We start from the raw sequence: 24,373 nt of genomic DNA, 5'->3' as shown, positions 1-24,373 counted from the left end.
GTGATTCACAATAAATACGCTACATGGCCAAAAGTATGTAGACATCCCTTCAAATTAGTGGATTCGGGTATTTCAGCCACACCCGTTGCTGACAGGTATAAAATCGAGCACACAGCCATGCAATCTCCATAGACAAACATTGGCAGCAGAATGGCCCGTACTGAAGAGCTCAGTGACTTTCAATGTGGCATCATCATAGGATGCCCCCAGTGGTGGAAAAAGTACCCAATTTTCATACTTAGATACCTTAGTAGAAAGTTACTCAAGTAAAAGTGAAAGTCAGCCAGTAAAATACTACTTGAGTAAAATTCAAAAAGTATTTGGTTTTAAATATACTTAAGTATCAAAAGTAAATGTAATTGCTAAAATATACTTAAGTATCAAAAGTACAAGTATAAATCATTTCAATTTCCTTATATTAAAACCTCTAACGAGTCACAAACCCAGATCTGGGATCCCCCCCATCAAAAAGCTGACTAGCATAGCCTAGTCTAAAGCCACATGGATATCATATAATAAAATGTTCATGAAATCACAAGTCCAAGACACCAAATGAAAGATACACATATTGTGAATCCAGCCATCATTTCTGATTTTTCAAATGTTTTACAGGGAAGACACAATATGTATTTCTATTAGCTAACCACCATAGCAAAAGACACAACTTTTTTTTCCCACCATTTTTTTCCTGCATAGGTAGCTATCACAAATTCAACCAAATAAAGATATAAATAGTCACTAACCAAGAAACAACTTCATCAGATGACAGTCTGATAACATATTTAGTGTATAGCATATGTTTTGTTTGAAAAATGTGCATATTTCAGGTATAAATCATAGTTTTACATTGCAGCCACCATCACAACTCTCACCAAAGCAACTAGAATAACTACAGAGAGCAACGTGAATTACCGAAATACTCATCATAAAACATTTATGAAAAATACACAGCGTACAGCAAATGAAAGACAAAGATCTTCTGAATCCAGCCAATATTTCAGATTCTTTAAGTGTTTTACAGCGAAAACACAATTTAGCATTATATTAGCTTACTACAATAGCCAACCACACAGCAGCATTGATTCATGCACGTTAGCGATAGCGAATAAACCAGCAAAAGTTATTACATTTTTCACTAACCTTCTCAAAACTTCATCAGATGACAGTCCTATAACATCTTATTACACAATACATATATTGTTTGTTCGAAAATGTGCATATTTAGCGGCACAAATCGTGGTTATACAATGAGAATAGTAGCCAAGCTGCCAACAAAATGTCGGGAGAAATCTTGGGAGAGGCACCTAATCTAATCAATAACTAATCATAAACTTGACTAAAAAATACAGGTTGGACAGCAAATGAAAGATACATTAGTTCTTAATGCAATCGCTGTGTTAGATTTTAAAAATTAACGTTACTACGACATACAGCGTGCGTTAAAGCGAGACCGCACCGAAATTAATGGCAGAATAGTAGTTTTACATTTTTCAACAGAACAACGACTTAACATCATAAATAGTTCTTACTTTTTGATGAGCTTCCATCAGAATCTTGTGCAAGTTGTCCTTTGTCCAGAATCATCGTTGCTCGGTTGTAGATTGTTGTCTTCAACTTAGGAATTAGCAGCAAACATTAGCTATGTGGCCCAGACGTGTCCCACTCTTCATAACGCAGCACAAAGAAAGCACAAAGAAAATTCCAAAAATCGCAATATACTGATGTAAACTGATATAACTCGGTTTAAAATAACTACATTATGATGTTTTTAACACCTATATCGAATAAAATCAGAGCTGGATATATCTAAGGCCTATAACGAGAGCTTTTCAGAATGCCATCCTGAGGTCTGTCTTGCGACATGACGAATGTTGAAAAGAGTGCACCCCTGGTTCCAAAAGCCTTTATATGGCCTCAGATCTGCCTAGCAACACCATTCCAATTCTCACTGCTTACGGATATCCAGGGGAAATCGTATGCAGAGCATGTCGACTCATAGATTACATGCAAATTAATAAACTGACCCTGGAACAGAGTGCCCGATTTCAAATTTCTCACTTCCTGACAGGAAGTTAGCTGCAACTTGAGTTCTGTTTTACTCACAGATATAATTCAAACGGTTTTAGAAACTAGAGAGTGTTTTCTATCCAATAGTAATAATAATATGCATATTGTACGAGCAAGAATTGAGTACGAGGCAGTTTAATTTGGGAACTAATTTTTACAAAGTCGAAATGGCGCCCCCCTATTGACAAGAAGTTTTTAAGCAAAGCAGACGGCACCAGTTTCTGTATGGATAGCCAGAGGCACACTCCAACACTCAGACCTTATTTACAAAAGATGCATTTATGTTTAGTGAGTCCGCCAGGCCAGAGGCATGACCACGTGTTCTCTTGATAGGGATGACCACGTGTTCTCTTGATAAGTGCGTGAATTTGACAATTTTCCTGTCCTGCTAAGCATTCAAAATGTAACGAGTACTTTTGGTTGTCAGGGAAAATGTATGGAGTAAAAAGTACAATATTTTCTTTTGGCATGTGTCATGAAGTAAAAGTTATCAAAAATATAAATAGTAAAGTAAAGTACAGATACTCCAAAAAACTACTTAAGTAGTACTTTAAAGTATTTTTACTTAAGTACTTTCTACCACTGGATACCACCTTTCCAACAAGTCAGCTGGTCACATTTCTGCCTTGCAAGAGCTGCACCGGTCAACTGTAAGTGATGTTATTGTGAAGTGGAAACGTCTAGGAGCAACAATGGCTCACTGGCGAAATGGTTGGACCACACAAGCTCACAGAACGGGACCGCCGAAAGATGAAAGCACGTAGCGCGTAAAAATTGTCTGTCCTCGGTTGCATCACTCACTACTGAGTTCCAAACAGCCTCTGGAAGCAACGTCAGTACAATAACTGTTCGTTGAGAGCTTCATGAATGGTATCCATGGCTGAACAGCAGCACACAAAGCCTAAGATCACCATGCGCAATGCCAAGCGTCAGCTGGAGTGGTGTAAAGCCCACCGCCATTGGCCTCTAGAGCAGTGGAAACACGTTCTCTGGAATGATGAATCACGCTTCCCCATCTGGCAGTCCGACGGACAATTGGTGGAGGAGGAATAATGGTCTGGGGCTGTTTTTCATGGTTCGGGTTAGGCCCTAAGTTCCAGTGACGGGAAATCTTAACATTACAATGACATTGTAGACAATTCTGTTCTTCCAACTTTGTGGCAACAGTTTGGGGAAGGCCCTTTCCTGGTTCAGCATGGCAATGCCCCCTTGCACAGACTGAGGTCCATACAGAAATGCTTTGTCAAGATCAGTGTGGAAGAACTTGACTGGCCTGCACAGAGCCTTGACCTCAACCCCATCAAACACCTTTGGGATGATTTGGAAAGCCAACTGCGAGCCGGGCTTCATCGCCCAACATCAGTGCCGACCTCACAAATGAGCAGGTGTCCACATACCATTGACCATGTAGTGTATCTCCTTAAAAAAATATATGTTTTTTTCTAAATAGGCATTGTTGCACAGTTAAAGCTCAATACACTGCATTTCAAACAGTCAGGAATAATGTAATGAATTATACCTAGGCTAAATATAAGCCTTCCACAAACATAAGACCCACTAATAATTATATATATTTAATCAAATTAGTTTAACCTCCTTTTTATGTTGTTGCAATAATCACTGATCTGGCTTTCAAGTTTGTCATAAAAATGCCCTTTTGTAACCAGAACCATGCAAAATGCACATCCACTAATAATGACCAACTTCTTGAAGCAGGCATTATGGGAAATTAGCACAGATCTCATAAACAATCTCTCAAGCACAAGCCTATGTGCTAGTGAGTAGCCAGATAAACTATATTTAAAGTCTAGCCAACTTGTATCAATTTGCTTTCTAACAACGTAGAACAGTTGAACTGTTATGAATACACCCTCCTGCCTCCAACTGCTTGATAAACATAGCCTGTTCACTTTGTTTAGATATTGAAATCAAGTGGCCTAACTTGATGAGAAGATGCTTATTTCTCAGAATGAGAACGAGTTGCCAATTCATTATATAAATGCATATTTCTTATTCTCATTGCACATTTCTAAAACACAGAATAGACCGCTAGCACATAAGTCTGTGGCTAAAATGCTGCTAGCGGTACAAACTGAGCATTCATTTACCATACTCTCATTTTAGTAGGGTCTGCTCTGTTCTACATTTTGGGAGTTGAGACATAAAAAGGGTGTCGTTAAAAAGGTTAAGTTCTTGTGTATTATCTTGTGTATTTATCGCCCTCCAGGTTCCCTTGGAGAGTTCATCAATGAGCTTGACGCCCTGATAAGTTCCTTTCCTGAGGATGGCTCACCTCTCACAGTTCTGGGTGACTTTAACCTCCCCACGTCTACCTTTGACTCATTCCTCTCTGCCTCCTTCTTTCCACTCCTCTCCTCTTTTGACCTCACCCTCTCACCTTCCCCCCCTACTCACAAGGCAGGCAATACGCTTGACCTCATCTTTACTAGATGCTGTTCTTCCACTAATCTCATTGCAACTCCCCTCTAAGTCTCCGACCACTACCTTGTATCCTTTTCCCTCTCGCTCTCATCCAACACTTCCCACACTGCCCCTACTCGGATGGTATCGCGCCGTCCCAACCTTCGCTCTCTCTCCCCCGCTACTCTCTCCTCTTCCATCCTATCATCTCTTCCCTCTGCTCAAACCTTCTCCAACCTATCTCCTGATTCTGCCTCCTCAACCCTTCTCTCCTCCCTTTCTGCATCCTTTGACTCTCTATGTCCCCTATCCTCCAGGCCGGCTCGGTCCTCCCCTCCTGCTCCGTGGCTCGACGACTCATTGCGAGCTCACAGAACAGGGCTCCGGGCAGCCGAGCGGAAATGGAGGAGAACTCGCCTCCCTGCGGACCTGGCATCCTTTCACTCCCTCCTCTCTACATTCTCCTCTTCTGTCTCTGCTGCTAAAGCCAATTTCTACCACTCTAAATTCCAAGCATCTGCCTCTAACCCTAGGAAGCTCTTTGCCACCTTCTCCTCCCTCCTGAATCCTCCTCCCCCTTCTCCCCCCTCCTCCCTCTCTGCTGATGACTTCGTCAACCATTTTGAAAAGAAGGTCGACGACATCCGATCCTCGTTTGCTAAGTCAAACGACACCGCTGGTTCTGCTCACACTGCCCTACCCTGTGCTTTGACCTCTTTCTCCCCTCTCTCTCCAGATGAAATCTCGCGTCTTGTGACGGCCGGCCGCCCAACAACCTGCCCGCTTGACCCTATCCCCTCCACTCTTCTCCAGACCATTTCCGGAGACCTTCTCCCTTACCTCACCTCGCTCATCAACTCATCCTTGACCGCTGGCTACGTCCCTTCCGTCTTCAAGAGAGCGAGAGTTGCACCCCTTCTGAAAAAACCTACACTCGATCCCTCCGATGTCAACAACTACAGACCAGTATCCCTTCTTTCTTTTCTCTCCAAAACTCTTGAACGTGCCGTCCTTGGCCAGCTCTCCTGCTATCTCTCTCAGAATGACCTTCTTGATCCAAATCAGTCAGGTTTCAAGACTAGTCATTCAACTGAGACTGCTCTTCTCTGTGTCACGGAGGCGCTCCGCACTGCTAAAGCTAACTCTCTCTCCTCTGCTCTCATCCTTCTAGACCTATCGGCTGCCTTTGATACTGTGAACCATCAGATCCTCCTCTCCACCCTCTCCGAGCTGGGCATCTCCGGCGCGGCCCACGCTTGGATTGCGTCCTACCTGACAGGTCGCTCCTACCAGGTGGCGTGGCGAGAATCTGTCTCCGCACCACGTGCTCTCACCACTGGTGTCCCCCAGGGCTCTGTTCTAGGCCCTCTCCTATTCTCGCTATACACCAAGTCACTTGGCTCTGTCATATCCTCACACGGTCTCTCCTATCATTGCTATGCAGACGACACACAATTAATCTTCTCCTTTCCCCCCTCTGATAACCAGGTGGTGAATCGCATCTCTGCATGTCTGGCAGACATATCAGTGTGGATGACGGATCACCACCTCAAGCTGAACCTCGGCAAGACGGAGCTGCTCTTCCTCCCGGGGAAGGACTGCCCGTTCCATGATCTCGCCATCACGGTTGACAACTCCATTGTGTCCTCCTCCCAGAGTGCTAAGAACCTTGGCGTGATCCTGGACAACACCCTGTCGTTCTCAACTAACATCAAGGCGGTGACCCGTTCCTGTAGGTTCATGCTCTACAACATTCGCAGAGTACGACCCTGCCTCACGCAGGAAGCGGCGCAGGTCCTAATCCAGGCACTTGTCATCTCCCGTCTGGATTACTGCAACTCGCTGTTGGCTGGGCTCCCTGCCTGTGCCATTAAACCCCTACAACTCATCCAGAACGCCGCAGCCCGTCTGGTGTTCAACTTTCCCAAGTTCTCTCACGTCACCCCGCTCCTCCGCTCTCTCCACTGGCTTCCAGTTGAAGCTCGCATCCGCTACAAGACCATGGTGCTTGCCTACGGAGCTGTGAGGGGAACGGCACCTCCGTACCTTCAGGCTCTGATCAGGCCCTACACCCAAACAAGGGCACTGCGTTCATCCACCTCTGGCCTGCTCGCCTCCCTACCTCTGAGGAAGTACAGTTCCCGCTCAGCCCAGTCAAAACTGTTCGCTGCTCTGGCACCCCAATGGTGGAACAAACTCCCTCACGACGCCAGGTCAGCGGAGTCAATCACCACCTTCCGGAGACACCTGAAACCCCACCTCTTTAAGGAATACCTAGGATAGGATAAAGTAATCCTTCTAACCCCCCCCCCCCCCCTTAAAAGAGTTAGATGCACTATTGTAAAGTGGTTGTTCCACTGGATATCATAAGGTGAATGCACCAATTTGTAAGTCGCTCTGGATAAGAGCGTCTGCTAAATGACTTAAATGTAAATGTATTACAATAAAATGTCTTAGGTTTTTCTGTGTCCATATTACCGCTTCTGTTGGATCAAACTTCAAATGCAAATAGCAAGTTTATCTTTTGTATTTTGTTGTTGTGAGTGGAAGGGGGAGGGACTTGCTGTCTGTGGAAAGGTGCACACAACACAGAAGGAGTGAAGGAGACTAGACCAAAAAGACAGAAGAACACTCATAAAAAATAAAAATAAAAACCTTGATTCTTACGAGACAGGCATTTTGGAACATCGTGCTAAAACATACATTTGAATTAATTTGATATATCACCCAGCCCTAGTAAGAGTTTGGGTGTTAACCCCGGTGTTCTGGCTAAATTCCCAATTTGGCCCTCATCTCATCATGGCAATTTAATCATCCCCAGCTTCCAATTGGCCCATTCTTGCCCCCCTCCTCTCCCTTGTAACTATTCCCGAGATTGTTGCTGTAAATGAGAATGAATGTGTTCTCAGTCAATTTACCGGGTAAGGGTTAAATAAGCCTTGTCCTGGACCCCAAAAAATGTTTCAATAGAGATTCTACATTAAGTCCAGGACTAGGTTTAATCTGTGTCTGGGAAACCAGCGCTTTAAGCTGCCATTATAGTTCTGGCTGTACTTAACCTGAAGTTGGCTTATGGGTGTCAATGTTGTTGTTTTAAGGGTTTGCATAGGTGTTTTGTATTTACCAACCACATTTGCTGAAGCATTTTGACATGCACATCTACATTTCCTGAAACAAGTGGGGAGATTTTGCAGAGGTCACACAGTAGCTCCCAGGTGCATTGTTACTGTATGAGGTGAGTGACATTTGTGTCTGTGTTTTCTCTGTCTGTCCCCCTCCCAGGATACGACACCCAGGTGGGCGAGAGGGGTCTGAAGCTGAGTGGGGGGGAGAAGCAGAGGGTGGCTATCGCCCGGACCATCCTCAAGGCCCCTCAGATTATCCTGCTGGATGAGGTAAACTTTCAGGATGGGCCACCAGGAGGGTCAATGACCGTGTTCAAATAGGTGCCCCGAGACAATGATCTTGGGTCATTTGCATTTTTTAAATTATTTTTTGGCTAAGTTTAGGATTGGGGAGGGGAAGCTGGTCCTAGATCTTTACCTAGGGGAAACTTCACTCCGGAGCATTCAAATACTTTAAAAACACACACTTCCTCCCTCCTCTGCTTGAAGTTATCGCTGAGCTTACACAAAATGATTGGTGAAATCAACGGCTCTATCACTTAGGTTTCACCAGTCCAGTCCAGTCCAGCCATGTCAGAACAGATATTTCTTCAAGGACGAGAGGAAGCAAGGATGCATTCTTAACGTATTTGATGAGGGCCAATTTTTGCCCCCACACCACTGATCCTCCTGTCATATTGTGTTACAGTGGATTAATACAAGTTCACTGAACTTGAATATTTTAGTCATGTAATTTATCTCATAAAGCTTTCCCTCTGCACAGGCCACATCTGCTCTAGACACACAGACGGAGCGCAACATTCAGGCGTCGCTCACCAAAGTGTGCTCCAATCGGACCACCATCGTCGTGGCTCACAGGTAAGGGATGGGTCTCAGGTGGACAAAAATGCATGTATAGAGGGAACCCATACATTAGGATCAGTGGAGGCTGCTGAGGGGAGGATGGCTCATAATAATGGCTGGAACGCAGCAAATGGAATGCCGTCAAACACATAGAAACCATGTGTTTTGATGTATTGGATACTATTCCACTCCAGCCATTAACACAAACCCGTCCTCACCAATTAAGGTGCAACCAACCTCCTGTGATTAGGACACACACATTTCTCCCCTCTAATGCTGAGTTTGTATGGTTTGGATCAGTCTGGTCTGTCGTCTGATGATGAATTGTCTGTCTTCAGGTTGTCGACCATCATCGGTGCCGACCAGATTCTTGTTCTAAGTGACGGTCAGATAGCAGAGCGAGGACGGTGAGGGAATGGTTGAAAGAGTGATTGTTCAATTGGTGCACACTCCACAAGTCTATTCCAATCAAAATATTGTTTTATGCTCTTCAAGAAACAAACATCTAAAGAATGGGACAGACCAATGTTTATGATGCTATAGTCACACTATAGTCTTGTTCTCAAAACCATACAGTGGCCATGTGGGAACATCTTGGCACAGTACATGATGATGACTTTAATGGTGATTGTGTGTCCCCATTGTAACTACATATTCTCCACTTTCTCCCTCCCAGGCATGATGAGCTGCTGGCTAAGGGAGGGTTGTACTGTGACATGTGGACGAAGCAGCAACATGCCCAGGACTCAGACTCAGCCTCTGACACAGAAGCCAAAGACAGGAAGTCTGAGAAACTACAGCCCCCATCAGCCACTGCAGGCCACAGGAGCCACTGAGGATAGAGTGAGAGGTCAAGGATATGTAGACATTGTGAGGAGACGGACAAGGGACTCAGGGAGAGGATTAGATACCTCAAAAGGCTGTTTTGTCTGCACTTTTTTAAGTTATCTGTCCATTGAGGTTCATTCGGTTATGAGTAAAGTTAAGCCCCACCCCAACCCTCTCTGCATGTTACGGGCAAGTCAAGGGGCCAAATGTCCCCTCCCCTTCCAAAATCTGAAAGATGCGAACACCTGCAAAATCATGATTTCTCTAAATGATCAGTGGCAAAACTCTGTGCACCTCGCTGTTGTCACATCCCACAGTCTTTTGACATACACTACGATACCAGTTCTGTTACATGCGTCTGTCCACGAGAGATTAGTCCCTAATGAACACGACCCAGGACTCCGTATAATCCGTCCTCTTGCTGTCTGAAGTCGGTTGACTGCAGCCGTCCAGAGAAGTGGCAGCAAATCCAAAGTAGACTAATCCCCACCCTTAAGTGCAGGAATAGGCAGTTTGTCAGTGTCTCACAACACTTTGAATTGTTGACTAATGTTTAAGGGTAGAGAAATGTATTTGTTTTTATTTACAGCATCTAGAGATAGTCTTATTGAACAGGTTCATTGTAAATTATCTATTTTATTTTTTACTACACCCACTTTTTAGCTTATGAGACGGATCATTTTTGTTAGCTAATATACAAGCAATAGACTTACATTATACTTAATAGACTACTGAAGCGATTCAGACCGATGTGAATGTTTAACAAAAAAATCTGTTTCACTCTAATTGTTTTTTTATCTAAATACAAAGGTATGTGTACAAGAACTTCAAAATCTACATTTGGTTATTAGTAAAAACAGAAATTTTGTCTATTTAGTCTATTTAGCATCAAACTGCATCAGTTTTACTCCAATCAGACTTGGGCATTATCATGTACTGTACAGTCTAGGTGTTGACTGATACATGCAAAGTTTGCTGGCTGTAACTTTTATTTGTCACCAATGGTGATCAATAAGAACTACTGGCAGTATAATAAAGAGAACAGAATCGATGGAAAAGCAAACCTTGTTCTATGAATGAACTCTTCTCACGAATTCTCAAACCTTTCTATGCTGCTACCCGTTTTGCGTAAAGAACTACTGTTAGTGTATCTTTATTTTAATGGAAGAAATTAGTCTGTATTTAAATTTGTAAATATCTATGCCTTGCATTCCCACGGCAGTGTGGAGTTTGTCAATATCTGTTGATAATAATCACACTCCATTTACAGTACGTATTGTCAAATTCTGTTTCTTTTATTTAAAAAAGGGCCATAAGGGAAGATATATCCATTTAACTGAACTTGAGTTATTTGGGAGAGAATAGGGACTTTATATATACGTGAAGTCTCTAGAGTTACGAGTTTGAATTGGAAACTGTCTGCATTAATCAAGGGGACGTGAAAATGGACATACTTACCATCCATATATTGCACAGCAGACTTTACATCATGGAAAGTTATTTCAGACTGAAATAAATAGATAAATCCCAAATGCATTTGTGACTACAGAAGTAATACCAAAGAGCTAGAGTGGTTTTGCTAGCAAATCATTGCTCTACCACTACAGCAGTCAATCATTTGTAGGTGTACAATGTGCACAAACTGGTGCAGTCAAATAATTTACACTAATGCACCATGAGTTTGAAATGTTATGTGTGAATGAGTGACATTGACACCACAGGAGGTTGGTGGCACCTTAATTGGGGAGAACAGGTTTGTGATAATGGCTGGAGTGGAATGGTATCAAATACATCAAACTATTGGTTTCCATGTGTTTGATGCCATTACAGAAATGCAACATTTTTGTTCTGATATTAACTGCTTTGACACAATGTCAAACTTTTTTGTATGTGATTTGGGGCCATAGTTGTTTGTAGTGTGGTCTTCGCCTTTGTCACTCTTCCAATGTTTGTGTGGCATCGATGTCAAATACATTTATTTAAAAAAATATATTAAAAAAAGGGTGTGTATATGTTAATAAATTGTATTATTAAAGATGTATTGTTACGAAGTGGGCTCTGTTTTTACTAATTTATCATATTGCTAGCTTTATATTATTAGACAACATTTTGTAGCCATTTAGTACATTGCATAACTGTTCCCTCCCTCCTGGCTTGTCAGCCATCACGACCGGGGTTACTGCTGTGCTAGCTAGCCTGAGTAAAACCAGGCGCCGTTTTATAGCTATTCAGCTAGATTTTCTCTTCTATTTGGCTCATGCTGGTTAGACATCATGGATTTCAACGAATTGTTTAGTGAACGAACATTACAATTTTCTGACTTTCAGGAGTTTACGGTAAGTTGGCCTGTCGTGACGCTAGCTGAGTTGGCTAGTTTAGGTAGTTAAATATGACAGCAAACGGGTTGACGTGAGTTTTAGACATATTTGGTAATAATCGCATTTTAAATGTGTATACCAGGTTAAACAACACGTGTTGTATGCCTGTCTTAGGCATCAAAACACGCCTGTCTGAACATCAAAACACGGCAAGGTTAACGCTTAACGTTACATACTGTACAGTATTGTACTAGCTCACGCTGTAACGTAGCTAACCAGCCTGCTAACCTTAGCTATATGTGAATGTGGCTGTTCTGGATTTAGGTGACAAGTCGTGAAGTTGAAGCTAACGTTAACTGTTACCTCGTAAAACGGTAGCCAGCAAACACAATGGGATAACCGAATATAAGGGTTTGTAGGATAGCTAGTTAGCTAACTTATTCCAACCGTGTTGACATGACTTGCTTATGTAAAGTTAGCTAGCTAACGTTATTTCAGGTTCGTTTTTGTAATGTAACTTAATTAGGCCCTTCGCTCAATGATGAACTCTGATCTGCCTTCACAGTTTCTTCCTGGTCATCAGAAACTGTCTGAGAGAGTGCGGAAGCGATTGTACTATGGCCTGGACCAAGACGGCTCTATAGATAACCTTTCCTGTCCTGTTACAGGTTAGCTATTCTGTCTGTTAGGTTGTGTCCTGTCCATGTGTGACTGTGTTGATTTTTGAATGATTCATTCATATGTTCTGAATATGATTTCTAGATATTGCTGTGGAACTCCTTCAGAAATCTGCCCCTAGCCCAATTCGAAAACTGCACAAGAAATATGCTGCTCATGTCGCGAGGTATGTTGTCAGTGAATGTTGACACTTGTTATCCTTTCTGGGCATGTAATGGTCTTCATAACTTAATATAGTTGGTCTGTTTTTCAGGGAGGCGTGCATCTCTCCGTGTGCCATGATGCTGGCCCTGGTCTACATCGAAAGGCTACGACACAGGAACCCCGAATACCTGCAAAAGATCTCCTCCTCTGACCTCTTCCTTATCTCCATGGTATGTGGGCCAAAGGTTGGATGCGTCTCAAATGGCACCCTATTCCCTTTGTAGTGTACTGCTTATGATCAGACCCAAGATCTGCATTTCACTGTTAGTCTGCACCTGCTGTTTACGAAGTATGTGACAATATTTATTTGATTGAATGGAATAGGGTGCCATTTGGGACTCAAAGGTTGTCTCGTCAGAATTAGGCAACAGCTATTTTAGCCTATGTGATAAGCATTAGACCGTCTGACCAGAATTATGCAATGGCCATGTGGGTGACTGAAAAGCACAGGTCTTCTCGCCAGAATTAGGTCATAGCCATGTCTGTGAAACACTAGTCGTCTCTCCAGAATTAAGCCACGGCTATGCATGTGATGGGCACAGAACAACTTGTTATGAAAATGGGCTTCTATAATTGCTGGGCATGTAGAGCCCAAACCCATATACTACACCTAATTCTTGTTCAATTTAGAATTTCCCGCAGCCACCCGCAATGTGCTTTTTAGACCAGGAGTAGGCTTAAGTGTGTGTCTGGGAAATGTTTTCAAATCAAATCACATTTTATTCGTCACAAACTGTTTACAGCAGGTATAAAAGATGCAGCAAAATGCTGACGTGATAGCTTCTTCAACAATGCAGTATATCAGTCAACAACAATAGTCAAGTCAAAAATAACAAGTAATAAGATGGAATCTCCTGTGTAGTATGTGTGAGGAGAAAGATGCAAACACATCTAGCTTTCTATGACATATGGACTGATCTTAACTTCCTAATCCTGTGTCGCCTTTCCTCCAGATGGTTGCCAGCAAATATTTGTACGACGAAGGGGAGGACGAGGAGGTGTTCAATGACGAGTGGGGGGCTGCTGGGAAACTGGACGTCCAGACTGTCAACACCCTGGAGATGAATTTCCTCGATGCTATTGTAAGTTATGCGTAGTATTACATACTATACACACAGGCTCAGAAACGTGTGGTCCCACTCAGAGCCATATATTTAATAGTGGTGCGTGGGTCAACCGTTAGTTCACCCGTACTCGCCCGCAATGAAAATCTGAGGACCGACCCTAACCAGCTAATATAGAAAATGCGCTGTAGGCTACAGTCAGAGACAGCAGAACGATTTTTTGACAGAAGGTGCAGGATTTATTTTTTTGCCTGACTTCGGTATGTTTCTGCTTATAATTTCAGACATTTTGGTAGGCTTTTTTAGTCAACTTGTCTATAATTAGATACATGCAGCTTCTCTTCCATCATTATGTTTCCCTAGAAGACTAAATAAACCCTTGCTCACCAGAATATCATAAATCGATAGAATGAATGCTTCAATCTAGTTGACATTGGTCAAATTTTCTGTCATCTCTGCTTCTTTCACGGAGCAAAGACGTTCAGGAACCGGGAGAAAATGCAATAACAAAAAAAAAAGGAAATATTTTCTGTGTAAATTTCCAAATGGCATCAGTTGGACTGGTTGTAAGGAAATAGAAAGCTGTGTAAACAATATTGAAAATATTTCAGTTGGGCTTGGATGCATATTTTATGTGGTTGAAATACTATCAGCTTTTATGATGCTGATAAAGATACCACCTCAGACGGTATCTAACTGCGCATTCGCTTTCTCTCAAGATGCTGAAACAAAAATCGTATTTCTCCACTCCTATTTGAGTCAAAATGTTTCCTACATTTGGTGTATCATTTTACTGCAATAAATGCTAAGTTCCACAGGGGTTAATATTAAGGCTTTGTGAGAGGTTATAGACCTAAAGTCAGTCTCCAGATTTCAGTATCCATTTAACCCATCTGAACAGTGGGCTACAGTTCCCTTGAAGTGTCATATGCCTATTTAAAGTATAGCGCCTCACAATCATCACACATAACATAGCCGACACTGCTATTATCCTCTTTTACCACTTTACCAAATCTTTCCCAAACATTACTTTTCTTGCCCTGCCCTTTCTTTATTTTCAACTCTCCCTTTCGTAGCAGGCAAGAATCTTGAAAGTTTCTTCAAGTGCAGTTGCAAAAACCATCAAGAGCTATGATGAAATTGGCTCTCATGAGGACTGCCACTTGAAAGGAAGACCCAGAGTTGCCTCTGCTACAGAGGATAAGTTCATTAGAGTTACCAGCCTCAGAAATTGCTACCCAAATAAATGCTTCACAGAGTTCAAGTAACAGATATCTCAACATCTATGCAGACGACACCATTCTGTATACTTCCGGCCCTTCCTTGGACACTGTGCTATCTAACCTCCAAACGAGCTTCAATGCCATACAACACTCCTTCCGTGGCCTCCAACTGCTCTTAAACGCTAGTAAAACCAAATGCATGCTTTTCAACCGTTCGCTGCCTGCACCCGCACGCCCGACTAGCATCACCACCCTGGACGGTTCCGACCTAGAATATGTGGACATCTATAAGTACCTAGGTGTCTGGCTAGACTGCAAACTCTCCTTCCAGACTCATATCAAACATCTCCAATCCAAAATCAAATCTAGAGTCGGCTTTCTATTCCGCAACAAAGCCTCCTTCACTCACGCCGCCAAACTTACCCTAGTAAAACTGACTATCCTACCGATCCTCGACTTCGGCGATGTCATCTACAAAATAGCTTCCAATACTCTACTCAGCAAACTGGATGCAGTTTATCACAGTGCCATCCGTTTTGTTACTAAAGCACCTTATACGACCCACCACTGCGACCTGTATGCCCTAGTCGGCTGGCCCTCGCTACATGTTCGTCGTCAGACCCACTGGCTCTAGGTCATCTACAAGGCTATGCTAGGTAAAGTGCCGCCTTATCTCAGTTCACTGGTCACGATGGCTACACCCACCCGTAGCACGCGCTCCAGCAGGTGTATCTCACTGATCATCCCTAAAGCCAAAACCTCATTTGGATGCCTTTCCTTCCAGTTCTCTGCTGCCTGCGACTGGAACGAATTGCAAAAATCTCTGAAGTTGGAGACTTTTATCTCCCTCAACAACTTTAAAAATCTGCTATCCGAGCAGCTAACCGATCGCTGCAGCTGTACATAGTCTATCTGTAAACTACCCACCCAATTTACCTACCTCACCCCCCATACTGCTTTTATTTATTTACTTTTCTGCTCTTTTGCACACCAGTGTCTCTTCTTGCACATGATCATCTGATGATTTATCACTCCAGCGTTAATCTGCTAAATTGTAACTACTCGATTTATTGCCTACCTCATGCCTTTTGCACACATTGTATATAGATTCTCTTTTTTTTTTCTACCATGTTATTGACTTGTTTATTGTTTACTCCATGTGTAACTCTGTGTTGTTGTCTGTTCACACTGCTATGCTTTATCTTGGCCAGGTCGCAGTTGCAAATGAGAACTTGTTCTCAACTAGCCTACCTGGTTAAATAAAGGTGAAATAAATAAAAATAAATAAATCATCTATTCAGAAGAGACTACGTGAATCAGGCCTTCATGGTCGAATTGCTGCAAAGAAACCACTACTAAAGGACACCAATAAGAAGAGACTTGCTTAGGCCAAGAAACATGAGCAGTGAACATTAGACTGATGGAAATCTGTCCTTTGGCTGTCCAAATTTGAGATTTTTTGTTCCGACATCCGTGTCTTTGTGAGAAGTAGTGTAGGTGAATGGATTATCTCTGCATGTGTGATTCCCACCGAGACGCATGGAGGAGGTGCTATGGTCTGGGGGTGCTTTGCTGGTGACACTGTCAATGATTTATTTAGAATTCAAGGCACACTTAACCAGCATGGCTACTACAGCATTCTGCAGCGATACGCCATCCCATCTGGTTTGCGCTTAGTGGGACTTTTCACAGGACAATGACCCAAAACACACCTCCGGGCTATGTAAGGGCTATTTGACCAAGAAGGGGAGTGATGGAGTGCCTGCATCAGATGACCTGGCCTCCACAATCCCCCAACCTCAACCCAATTGAGACGGTTTGAGATGAGTTGGACCGCAGAGTGAAGGAAAAGCAGCCAACAAGTACTCAGCAAACAGTATGTGTGAACTCCTTCAAGACTGTTGTAAAAGCATTCCTTATGAAGCTGGTTGAGAGAATAAATAAAGAAAAAAAACTTTGAATGAGTAGGTGTGTACAAACTTTTGAATGGTACTGTATATCAATCAACTTTATTTTATATAGCCCTTCGTACATCAGCTAATATCTCGAAGTGCTGTACAGAAACCCAGCCTAAAACCCCAAACAGCAAGCAATGCAGGTGTAGAAGCACGGTGGCTAGGAAAAACTCCCTAGAAAGGCCAAAACCTAGGAAGAAACCTAGAGGGAAACCAGGCTATGAGGGGTGGCCAGTCCTCTTCTGGCTGTGCCGGGTGGAGATTATAACAGAACATGGCCAAGATGTTCAAAATGTTCATAAGTGACAAGCATGGTCAAATAATAATCAGGAATAAATGTCAGTTGGCTTTTCATAGCCGATCATTAAGAGTTGAAAACAGCAGGTCTGGGACAGGTAGGGGTTCCATAACCGCAGGCTATTCCATGATACTTTTTGGGAAAAAACATGCAGGGCTTGACATTAACCTGTTTATCCACTTGTCCAGACAAGGATGTGACTGAAAATATTGTTTGACGTAAGAAACCACTTTACAAAATATAATACGTCATTATTCCCATACCATTATTACAGAGAATCAGACAAATTATTCTACCCTCTGCTTATTGGCTACTTAGCTTATTCAAGCCGGTCTCAATATACAACACTGTCCCTTTTTAAGACAAAAAAAAATGCTCTTTACCCGACACTTGTTGTGCTCTTGTAGGAAGCAATCAGTCCCCAATTGCTGACTAGAAATGTTCTATAACTGGACTAGCAAAGGATATGAACGAATGTGCACACGTCACTGCATGTAGCTCTTGCTTTGATCTCAAAACAAGCGCATATACTCACAACCGCTCATGCTGTAAACACAGTCCAGTTCAAAGTCAATTGCACCAATCCATGACAATGGTCTATTTGCATATAGGCCTACTGTAGAGTACGGCCTGTCGTGCCTGTCAATGCATTAGTATCCTACTCTGATGCTTTCTGTCTACCACCAGATCTCATGCATAGATCGTTTTGCATATTAAGTGTTGCGTAGCTTGTTTTGTTTCTGTTTGTTGCATTGAAAGTGGCTAATATTGCGTTGATTTTGATCACAATTCCCACAGTAAAGTGAAACATTAATAGTGTTAACTAACGCTGAAAACTCTAGAAAGTTGATTTAAATTAATTCTCGTGCTTCTCTGCGCAGGCTGGTATTTATTCTACTTGACAGTCCCGGGGGAACTGCAGCTTAGAGGGAACATTGCTAGCACCCATCCGTCATCCACACAATATTTCATGATCCTAAACCCACCCGCCCGTGGTTATAACCATGGAGACTGCAGGTTGTGTCAACACGCGCATCACTAATATTTAAATCCCATTGTACTGTGTTTGTATGGCCATATAATATGCAATCTGACAGCTGCTCTCACTTCTGTGTTTTAGGAGTGGAGCCTCTTCACTGAGCCAGGGGACTACTTTGGCATACTGAATCAACTAGAAACCAGGTTTGTGATTTTTGTCATTCACGTAGATCGTTTTTCGTGCTAGTGCAGGTTTCCCCGTGGGTGATTCTTTTTCAATGTATTTTAAAGCTTTTTTTTTTCAATGTATTGTTGGACATTACTTTAATGTAAAAACACCAGCAAATCATTTCCAAGTGATTTTAATTCTGGAACTCTGTTCCAAAGTATTCCTATGCATAATAGAGAGAGATACAGTACCGTATATGTGATCGTATACAAATCTGTGCAATATAAACAAATCTTGTTTTCGTCAAATATATCTGTTTGGGCTTCTTGTAGTCAATTTGCAGTCTACAAAATATTTGTAATTATGTTCCGACCCCCTAACCATCAGCTCAAGAAAAAAATCAGCCTGTGTGTCGGGGTGGGCGGATGTGTCTGTGTGTGACTCCTAATGCATTAGAAACACAAGAAGCTATGAAGGGTTCGGCATGTCATAGAGACTTCTATTTTTGTAAGCCCCATGACTTTTTAGGGAATAACTAAATTAGTAGTGTCAAGTTCTTGTGGTAATTTGGCTGGTAGATCTGATACAGAGCTGCTAGTTCAAACAAAGGGTTGGTCGTGTGTGTCACATGAGCGTAGTAACATGAGCGTAGCCAGACTCTGTTCTAGGTCCATCTCTCTCTCTCTGTTTGCATTGAGTGTGTGTGTGTGTGTATTAACTCTGGCCTGTTGTGACTCCAGTATTGCAGAGAACCAGGGGATGAAGCGAGGCTGGTTCACCTACACTGACCTCTGTGTGCTGCTGGAGCAGGCGGCGTGGCGACAAGCACTGACTGCCATCTACCTGCACTTTGCCAAGGTGAGGAGGGGCCAGTGGTCAGAGGACAGAGCAGTGGGCTCCACAGTGCACTGAAGGACTGAGTTGTGGGTAATCCTCAGTATGGGCACACCGTAGCAGAACATTTTGAAATAGACAATAGCATTTCTTATTTGACATGTTCAGGTAGTATGTTTTCTCCTGTTTTGTGCCGAATGGACACAACGCTAGTCTCAGAAACACCCCTGAAATTAACATGTCAATGTCATGGAAATTCTTATACAGGGACACTCGAAGTCGATCTTAAATGAATCATTGTTTATTGTCAGCATGCTGGAGAGGTTTCAACAAACTCAATGCACCATAGTGAACGTCTGTCAGGAGCTCTGCTGTGGCACTCCTAGCAGTTGTCTTATATACGGCTATACACAGAAGTTATATTTGCATGATTTAGCATAATTAATCATTACCGTTTGGTTTAATTTATGTGACCGATCAATATTGGGTCATGCATGTGACAGACCAATACCTCACGAGGCTTCTTCTCTCTAAGCTGGGACCATGAAACTGAAATATCTTTCTTTCTCAAAACAAGGTCTGGGCGTACTCCCAAATTGTAGATATTGATAAGTGAGGATTTGTTAAATCAGTCACCTGCATGAACATAGAAATTGGTTATTAGAACAGCACATGAATAAAACACAGAAATTAGTTATAAGAAAAGCACAAGTATAACATTTCCATCACATCAATTTCTGAAAACTGCTCATTGCAGAAACCCAGATAAACTATGTGTTGATTGAAAGAAGCAACACTTTTGAAAGTAGTTCGTTTCGGAGGAAAGGAAAAACATACTGAAAGAAATACACTAAATCCACATCCTCACCTCTCTCTAGGTGACCTGCATGCTGGGGCTGGTGTATCTGACCAGTGTCGCGGGCCTTATCGCCACCAGCCTCCCCAGGAGCAGCCAGCCCCTGGCCCCAGTCAGCCAAGTCCACCTGCCTAGCTCCAGCCTCTCTCCACCACCACCACTAAGCCTGCTCCCAGTCCCAGAGACCCCAAGTCCAGCATCCGAGCTCCCTCGCTGCTGCGTCTTGGGCAACGACAGTCACAACCGCCGGCCTGGCACTCTCCACACCCACAACGACCACAACTACGGCTCGCCAACCACCTCCCAGACCTCTATACTGTGTCTATGGGGCTCTCTCCTCACTTCCCTAAGCCACACTGACCCACACCCCCAGCCTGACACTGAACCAGCCTTGTCCGCCTCCTCTCTGCACTACCCCGGCTGCCCAGTTACAGTGGGGAGCCTCCCTCCTGGCTCCATCCAGTGCGGCCCATCGAACACCTCTGCTCCACTACTTGAGCCTGGAACCCCTGGTCACCCCGCAGCACCGTGGCTGGCCCCTGCCCCCCTCCTCTACGGAGCTGTCCCGATGCTCCTGGACTCCTGTCTGACTGGCATGGCAACCCTCAGTGTCGGACCCTGCTGCCCACAGTTCATGCTGCCCATCGAGAAAGCACAATCTCTCCTCATGCCCAGCTAGACAGATGGACAAAACAAGCCACTATCGTTACCCTGCAATGACTATGACGCCGGACTCCAAATTAAACCAGCTGATTTTTCAGAATGCGTCCGTTGCAGTGAAAGGATTGATTTTGTTTTGTATGTGCTTTTTTGTTGTTGTATATACTGTCTAAATTTGCGATAAGGCCCCCTAAAGGTGAGTAGCACATTTTGTACAGTGGTTTGCCAGCTGAATTGGTGTAAATAAGTGAGATTAACTCATAACAGCGTGAGATCTGAGTTCTGTGCTCAGACCCTCATATCTTTTCTAACGTATATTTTTCAAAGGAGGTTGGATCACATCGCTTTACAATGGGTGTTTCCAAAGTCAAGGAAGTGTTTGAGGTCTAGAAGATGTGTACATGGCAAACTAATCTTTCTTGATTGGTTTTAAAAGACACAAATATATGTCTAAGCATGGCTACCATACATACCCACACAGCGTTTGTTACTACCTAGTCTTTGGCCTGGGTACCAGATTTGTTTGTGTCATCATTCCACTCACACTCCATGTTTGGCATGACAAAGTGGCATGATGGAAGAAACAGATTGGTACCCAGGCTACCTACTCTTTACCTATGTTTGAAAATGGGGGGCTTGTGGGAGTTGGGCTAAGTCAAGTTTTTAGTTGGAAGAGTTAAGTTTTGATGTGACATCATAGCTATTTGAGAATGTGTTGAGAAAGTAAGTTGTCTCCACAAAAGCAAGGCTGCTTTCTAAGTCAGTACTGTAGCGCTTTAAGAAGGGAGTCAATTTAGCCTGGTCCCAGATCTGTTTGTGCTCCTGCCAACTCTATTGCTGTCCTTGTCAAGCCTAACATTGCATGACAATGAGTGAGAAGGAGTTGGATTGATGGCACAAACAGACTTGCACTCAAGCTAGAGACAACTAGCTAGCCTACATTTGATTTGCCATGGAGTTTTTGGGTCATTATTCTCTCATTTACTGTAGTTGTTATTTTAAAAATGTCAACATATTTTTGCACAGATGGCTACTGGTCCCTGCACTGAACAATAGTAGAGATTTAATGCTTTTTTATTCCAGTGAAAAAACAGTAAACATTCAATTCATATCTCGGTTTGGCTGCCCCTAAAGTCGTGTTCATTAGGGCACATCATAGCGAAATGCTTTACACCACTTCGCAACAGTAAACTAAAATATAAGTTTCTTATTGGACAAGTTCAGAGAACATTTGTTTCATTTCATGCATACTGAACATGACCCTGAACTCAGATAGCACTCTGACTATTTATTTTACCATGATAGAATGCAGTGGCTATTTCTAATTTCATGTTTGTACAACAGAATGCCACGCAACTGAAATAGGTCATAACCAGTTTACTGTTTGATGTTTTCTAAATAAGAGTTTTGAAAATTATTGAAAATGTATCTAATGAATGCAATTTTCATCCAATTACCCTTTTCATGGAAACATAACATCCTCATATGGATGAGTTTTATTGTGCAAAGCATCACTTTTTTAAAGTAGAAATGTCTGTTTTTTAATTTATGCAATTAATTAATATCCCTCTTTAACATACCCATTTGGTTGGGGAGACCTGACAACGTTAAAAGCCACTCAATCACTCGCATACCATTTGTCTTCTCCACCTGCTCAAAATTGGAAAATGTCTACTTTCTCCATAGAATTACTTGAATGGGTATGTCCATTATTGAATGGGGATGTAAATTCTAGTAATACTATTTCTATGTTTCTCATCCCTGAAAAACAGTTGGCTCTTCTCATATTTTTCTACTCAAGATAGAAGGTTCTTGCTAGGGAATTTGATATTTGTACATTTGACTTGGTTTTACATTGACACGTTTCTTACAAAGCCAGGAGGCACTGTGGTCCCTAGGACATGAACTCATGAAGTTTGGCTTTTGTTGAATTGCTGAAAGCATCTAAATAAATAAAAATTCAAATCAGACTTAGATTTTGAAACACAATATCCTTAAATTTAGTAAACAATGTGTAGAAATCTGTATTAAAAAAAAAGATATATATATATAAAATGCTTGACCCTTAACCAAACTTTTTTCATTTGTCATTTATGCCTGTATTGCTGTTCACATGGTCCACTGACATACAGTATGTAATGTGAGTTGTCAACATTGAGCTATTAATCTCAGTCTGGGCACGCACACACATCCTAGAAAGCAATATGCCATTTTGAGCTGACATTTAAGAACTGCAGTCACACAGGCACTGATCTACATGTGTGATGTCAAGCAAGGCGACATTAACCTGGTCACATTTGTTTGGGCTGTCTTGCCAATTCACATGGACTTTGTCAAGATGACACAAACAGATCTGGGACCAGGCTAAGGCACTGTCACCTACGCCACCATCTTTGGAATCTCAATTGAATTTCTTAAATTCCTCATCTTTGTCTCCTCAAAATGCATTGAAGCAGAATATATGGGGTTCCTGCTCTGTGGGCTGTATTCACAAAGCGTAGGACTACTAATCAAGGATCAGGTTACCTCTAATTATCATCTAAAGCTAAGTGAAGGACCCTGGGACTAAACCTCCCTCTGCAACTGGATCCTGTACTTCCTGACGGGCCACCCTCAGGTGGTAAGGGTAGGTAACAACATCCTCCACGCTGATCCCCTAGGGTGCGTCCTCAGTCCCCTCCTGTACTCCCTGTTCACTCACAACTGCATGGCCAGGCACGACTTCAACACCATCAAGTTTGCCGATGACACAACAGTGGTAGGCCTGATCACCGACAATGATGAGACAGCCTATAGGGAGGAGGTCAGAGACATGGCCGTGTGGTGCCAGGATAACAACCTCTCCCTCAACATAATCAAGACAAAGGAGATGATTGTGGACTACAGGAAAAGGATGACCAAGCACGCACCATTCTCATCGACGGGGCTGCAGTGGAGCAGGTTGAGCGCTTCAAGTTCCTTGGTGTTCACATCACCAACAAACTAATATGGTCTAAGCACACCAAGACAGTCGTGAAGAAGGCACGACAAAGCCTATTCCCCCTTAGGAGACTGAAAAGATTTGACATGGGTCCTCAGATCCTCAAAAGATTCTACTGCTCCACCATCGAGAGCATCCTGACTGGTTGTATCACTGCCTGGTATGGCAACTGCTCGGCCTCCGACCGCAAGGCACTGCAGAGAGTAGTGCATACAGTCCAGTACATCACTGGGGCCAAGCTTCCTGCCATCCAGGACCTCTATACCAGGCGGTGTCGGAGGAAGGCCCTAAAAATTGTCACTGACTCCAGCCACCCTAGTCATAGACTGTTCTCTCTGCTACCACACGGCAAGCAGTACCAGAGTGCCAAGTCTAGGTCCAAAAGGCTTCTTAACAGCTCCTACCCCCACACCATAAGACTCCTGAACAGCTAATCAAAGGGCTACGTAGACCCCTCTTTTACGCTGCTGCTACTGTTTATCTATGCATAGTCACTTTAACTCTACCTACATGTACATAAACTCAGCAAAAAAAGAAACGGCCCTTTTTCAGGACCCTGTCTTTCAAAGATAATTCGTAAAAATCCAAATAACTTCACAGATCTTCATTGTAAAGGGTTTAAGTACTGTTTCCCATGCTTGTTCAATGAACAGTAAACAATTAATGAACATGCACCTGTGGAACGGCCGTTAAGACACTAACAGCTTACAGACGGTAGGCAATTAAGGTCACAGTTATGAAAACTTAGGACACTAAAAGAGGCCTTTCTACTGACTCTGAAAAACACCAAAAGAAAGATGCCCAGGGTCCCTGCTCATCTGTGTGAACGTGCCTCAGGCATGCTGCAAGGAGGCATGAAGACTGCAGATGTG

General features: G+C 42.9%; 2 protein-coding genes across 4 annotated transcripts in view; both read left to right on the top strand.

Moving 5' to 3' along the window:
• The window catches only part of LOC129859493 (ATP-binding cassette sub-family B member 6-like), a 50,329-nt gene extending 38,994 nt beyond the window's left edge, over window positions 1-11,335 (top strand). For all 3 annotated transcript variants that reach the window (XM_055929342.1, XM_055929341.1, XM_055929343.1), the window contains 4 exons: window positions 7,771-7,883; window positions 8,377-8,471; window positions 8,795-8,863; window positions 9,133-11,335. In XM_055929342.1, coding sequence (XP_055785317.1) covers window positions 7,771-7,883; window positions 8,377-8,471; window positions 8,795-8,863; window positions 9,133-9,292 — 437 coding nt within the window. In that variant the 3' untranslated portion in view covers window positions 9,293-11,335. The remainder of the gene's footprint in view (window positions 1-7,770; window positions 7,884-8,376; window positions 8,472-8,794; window positions 8,864-9,132) is intronic.
• A 74-nt stretch (window positions 11,336-11,409) lies between these two features.
• On the top strand, window positions 11,410-22,595 carry LOC129859494 (protein CNPPD1-like). The gene is made up of 8 exons (XM_055929344.1): window positions 11,410-11,620; window positions 12,168-12,270; window positions 12,365-12,446; window positions 12,534-12,654; window positions 13,438-13,566; window positions 18,145-18,206; window positions 18,912-19,029; window positions 19,884-22,595. The coding sequence occupies exons 1-8, from the start codon at window positions 11,558-11,560 to the stop codon at window positions 20,538-20,540; spliced, it is 1,335 nt and encodes a 444-aa protein (XP_055785319.1). The 5' UTR covers window positions 11,410-11,557; the 3' UTR covers window positions 20,541-22,595.
• The last annotated feature ends 1,778 nt before the right edge of the window (window positions 22,596-24,373 follow it).

Source organism: Salvelinus fontinalis, chromosome 7 (assembly GCF_029448725.1).
Source record: "Salvelinus fontinalis isolate EN_2023a chromosome 7, ASM2944872v1, whole genome shotgun sequence".
NCBI lineage: Eukaryota > Metazoa > Chordata > Actinopteri > Salmoniformes > Salmonidae > Salvelinus > Salvelinus fontinalis.
The sequence above is the reverse complement of the archived record's forward strand: the minus strand, read 5'-3'. Positions and strand labels throughout refer to the sequence as shown.

Coding starts and splice junctions, on each gene's coding strand:
- LOC129859494 (XM_055929344.1), top strand. CDS start 11,558: ATGGATTTCAACGAATTGTTTAGTGAACGAACATTACAATTTTCTGAC. Junction 18,207..18,911: donor CTGAATCAACTAGAAACCAG/GTTTGTGATTTT, acceptor TTGTGACTCCAG/TATTGCAGAGAACCAGGGGA. Junction 19,030..19,883: donor TCTACCTGCACTTTGCCAAG/GTGAGGAGGGGC, acceptor ACCTCTCTCTAG/GTGACCTGCATGCTGGGGCT.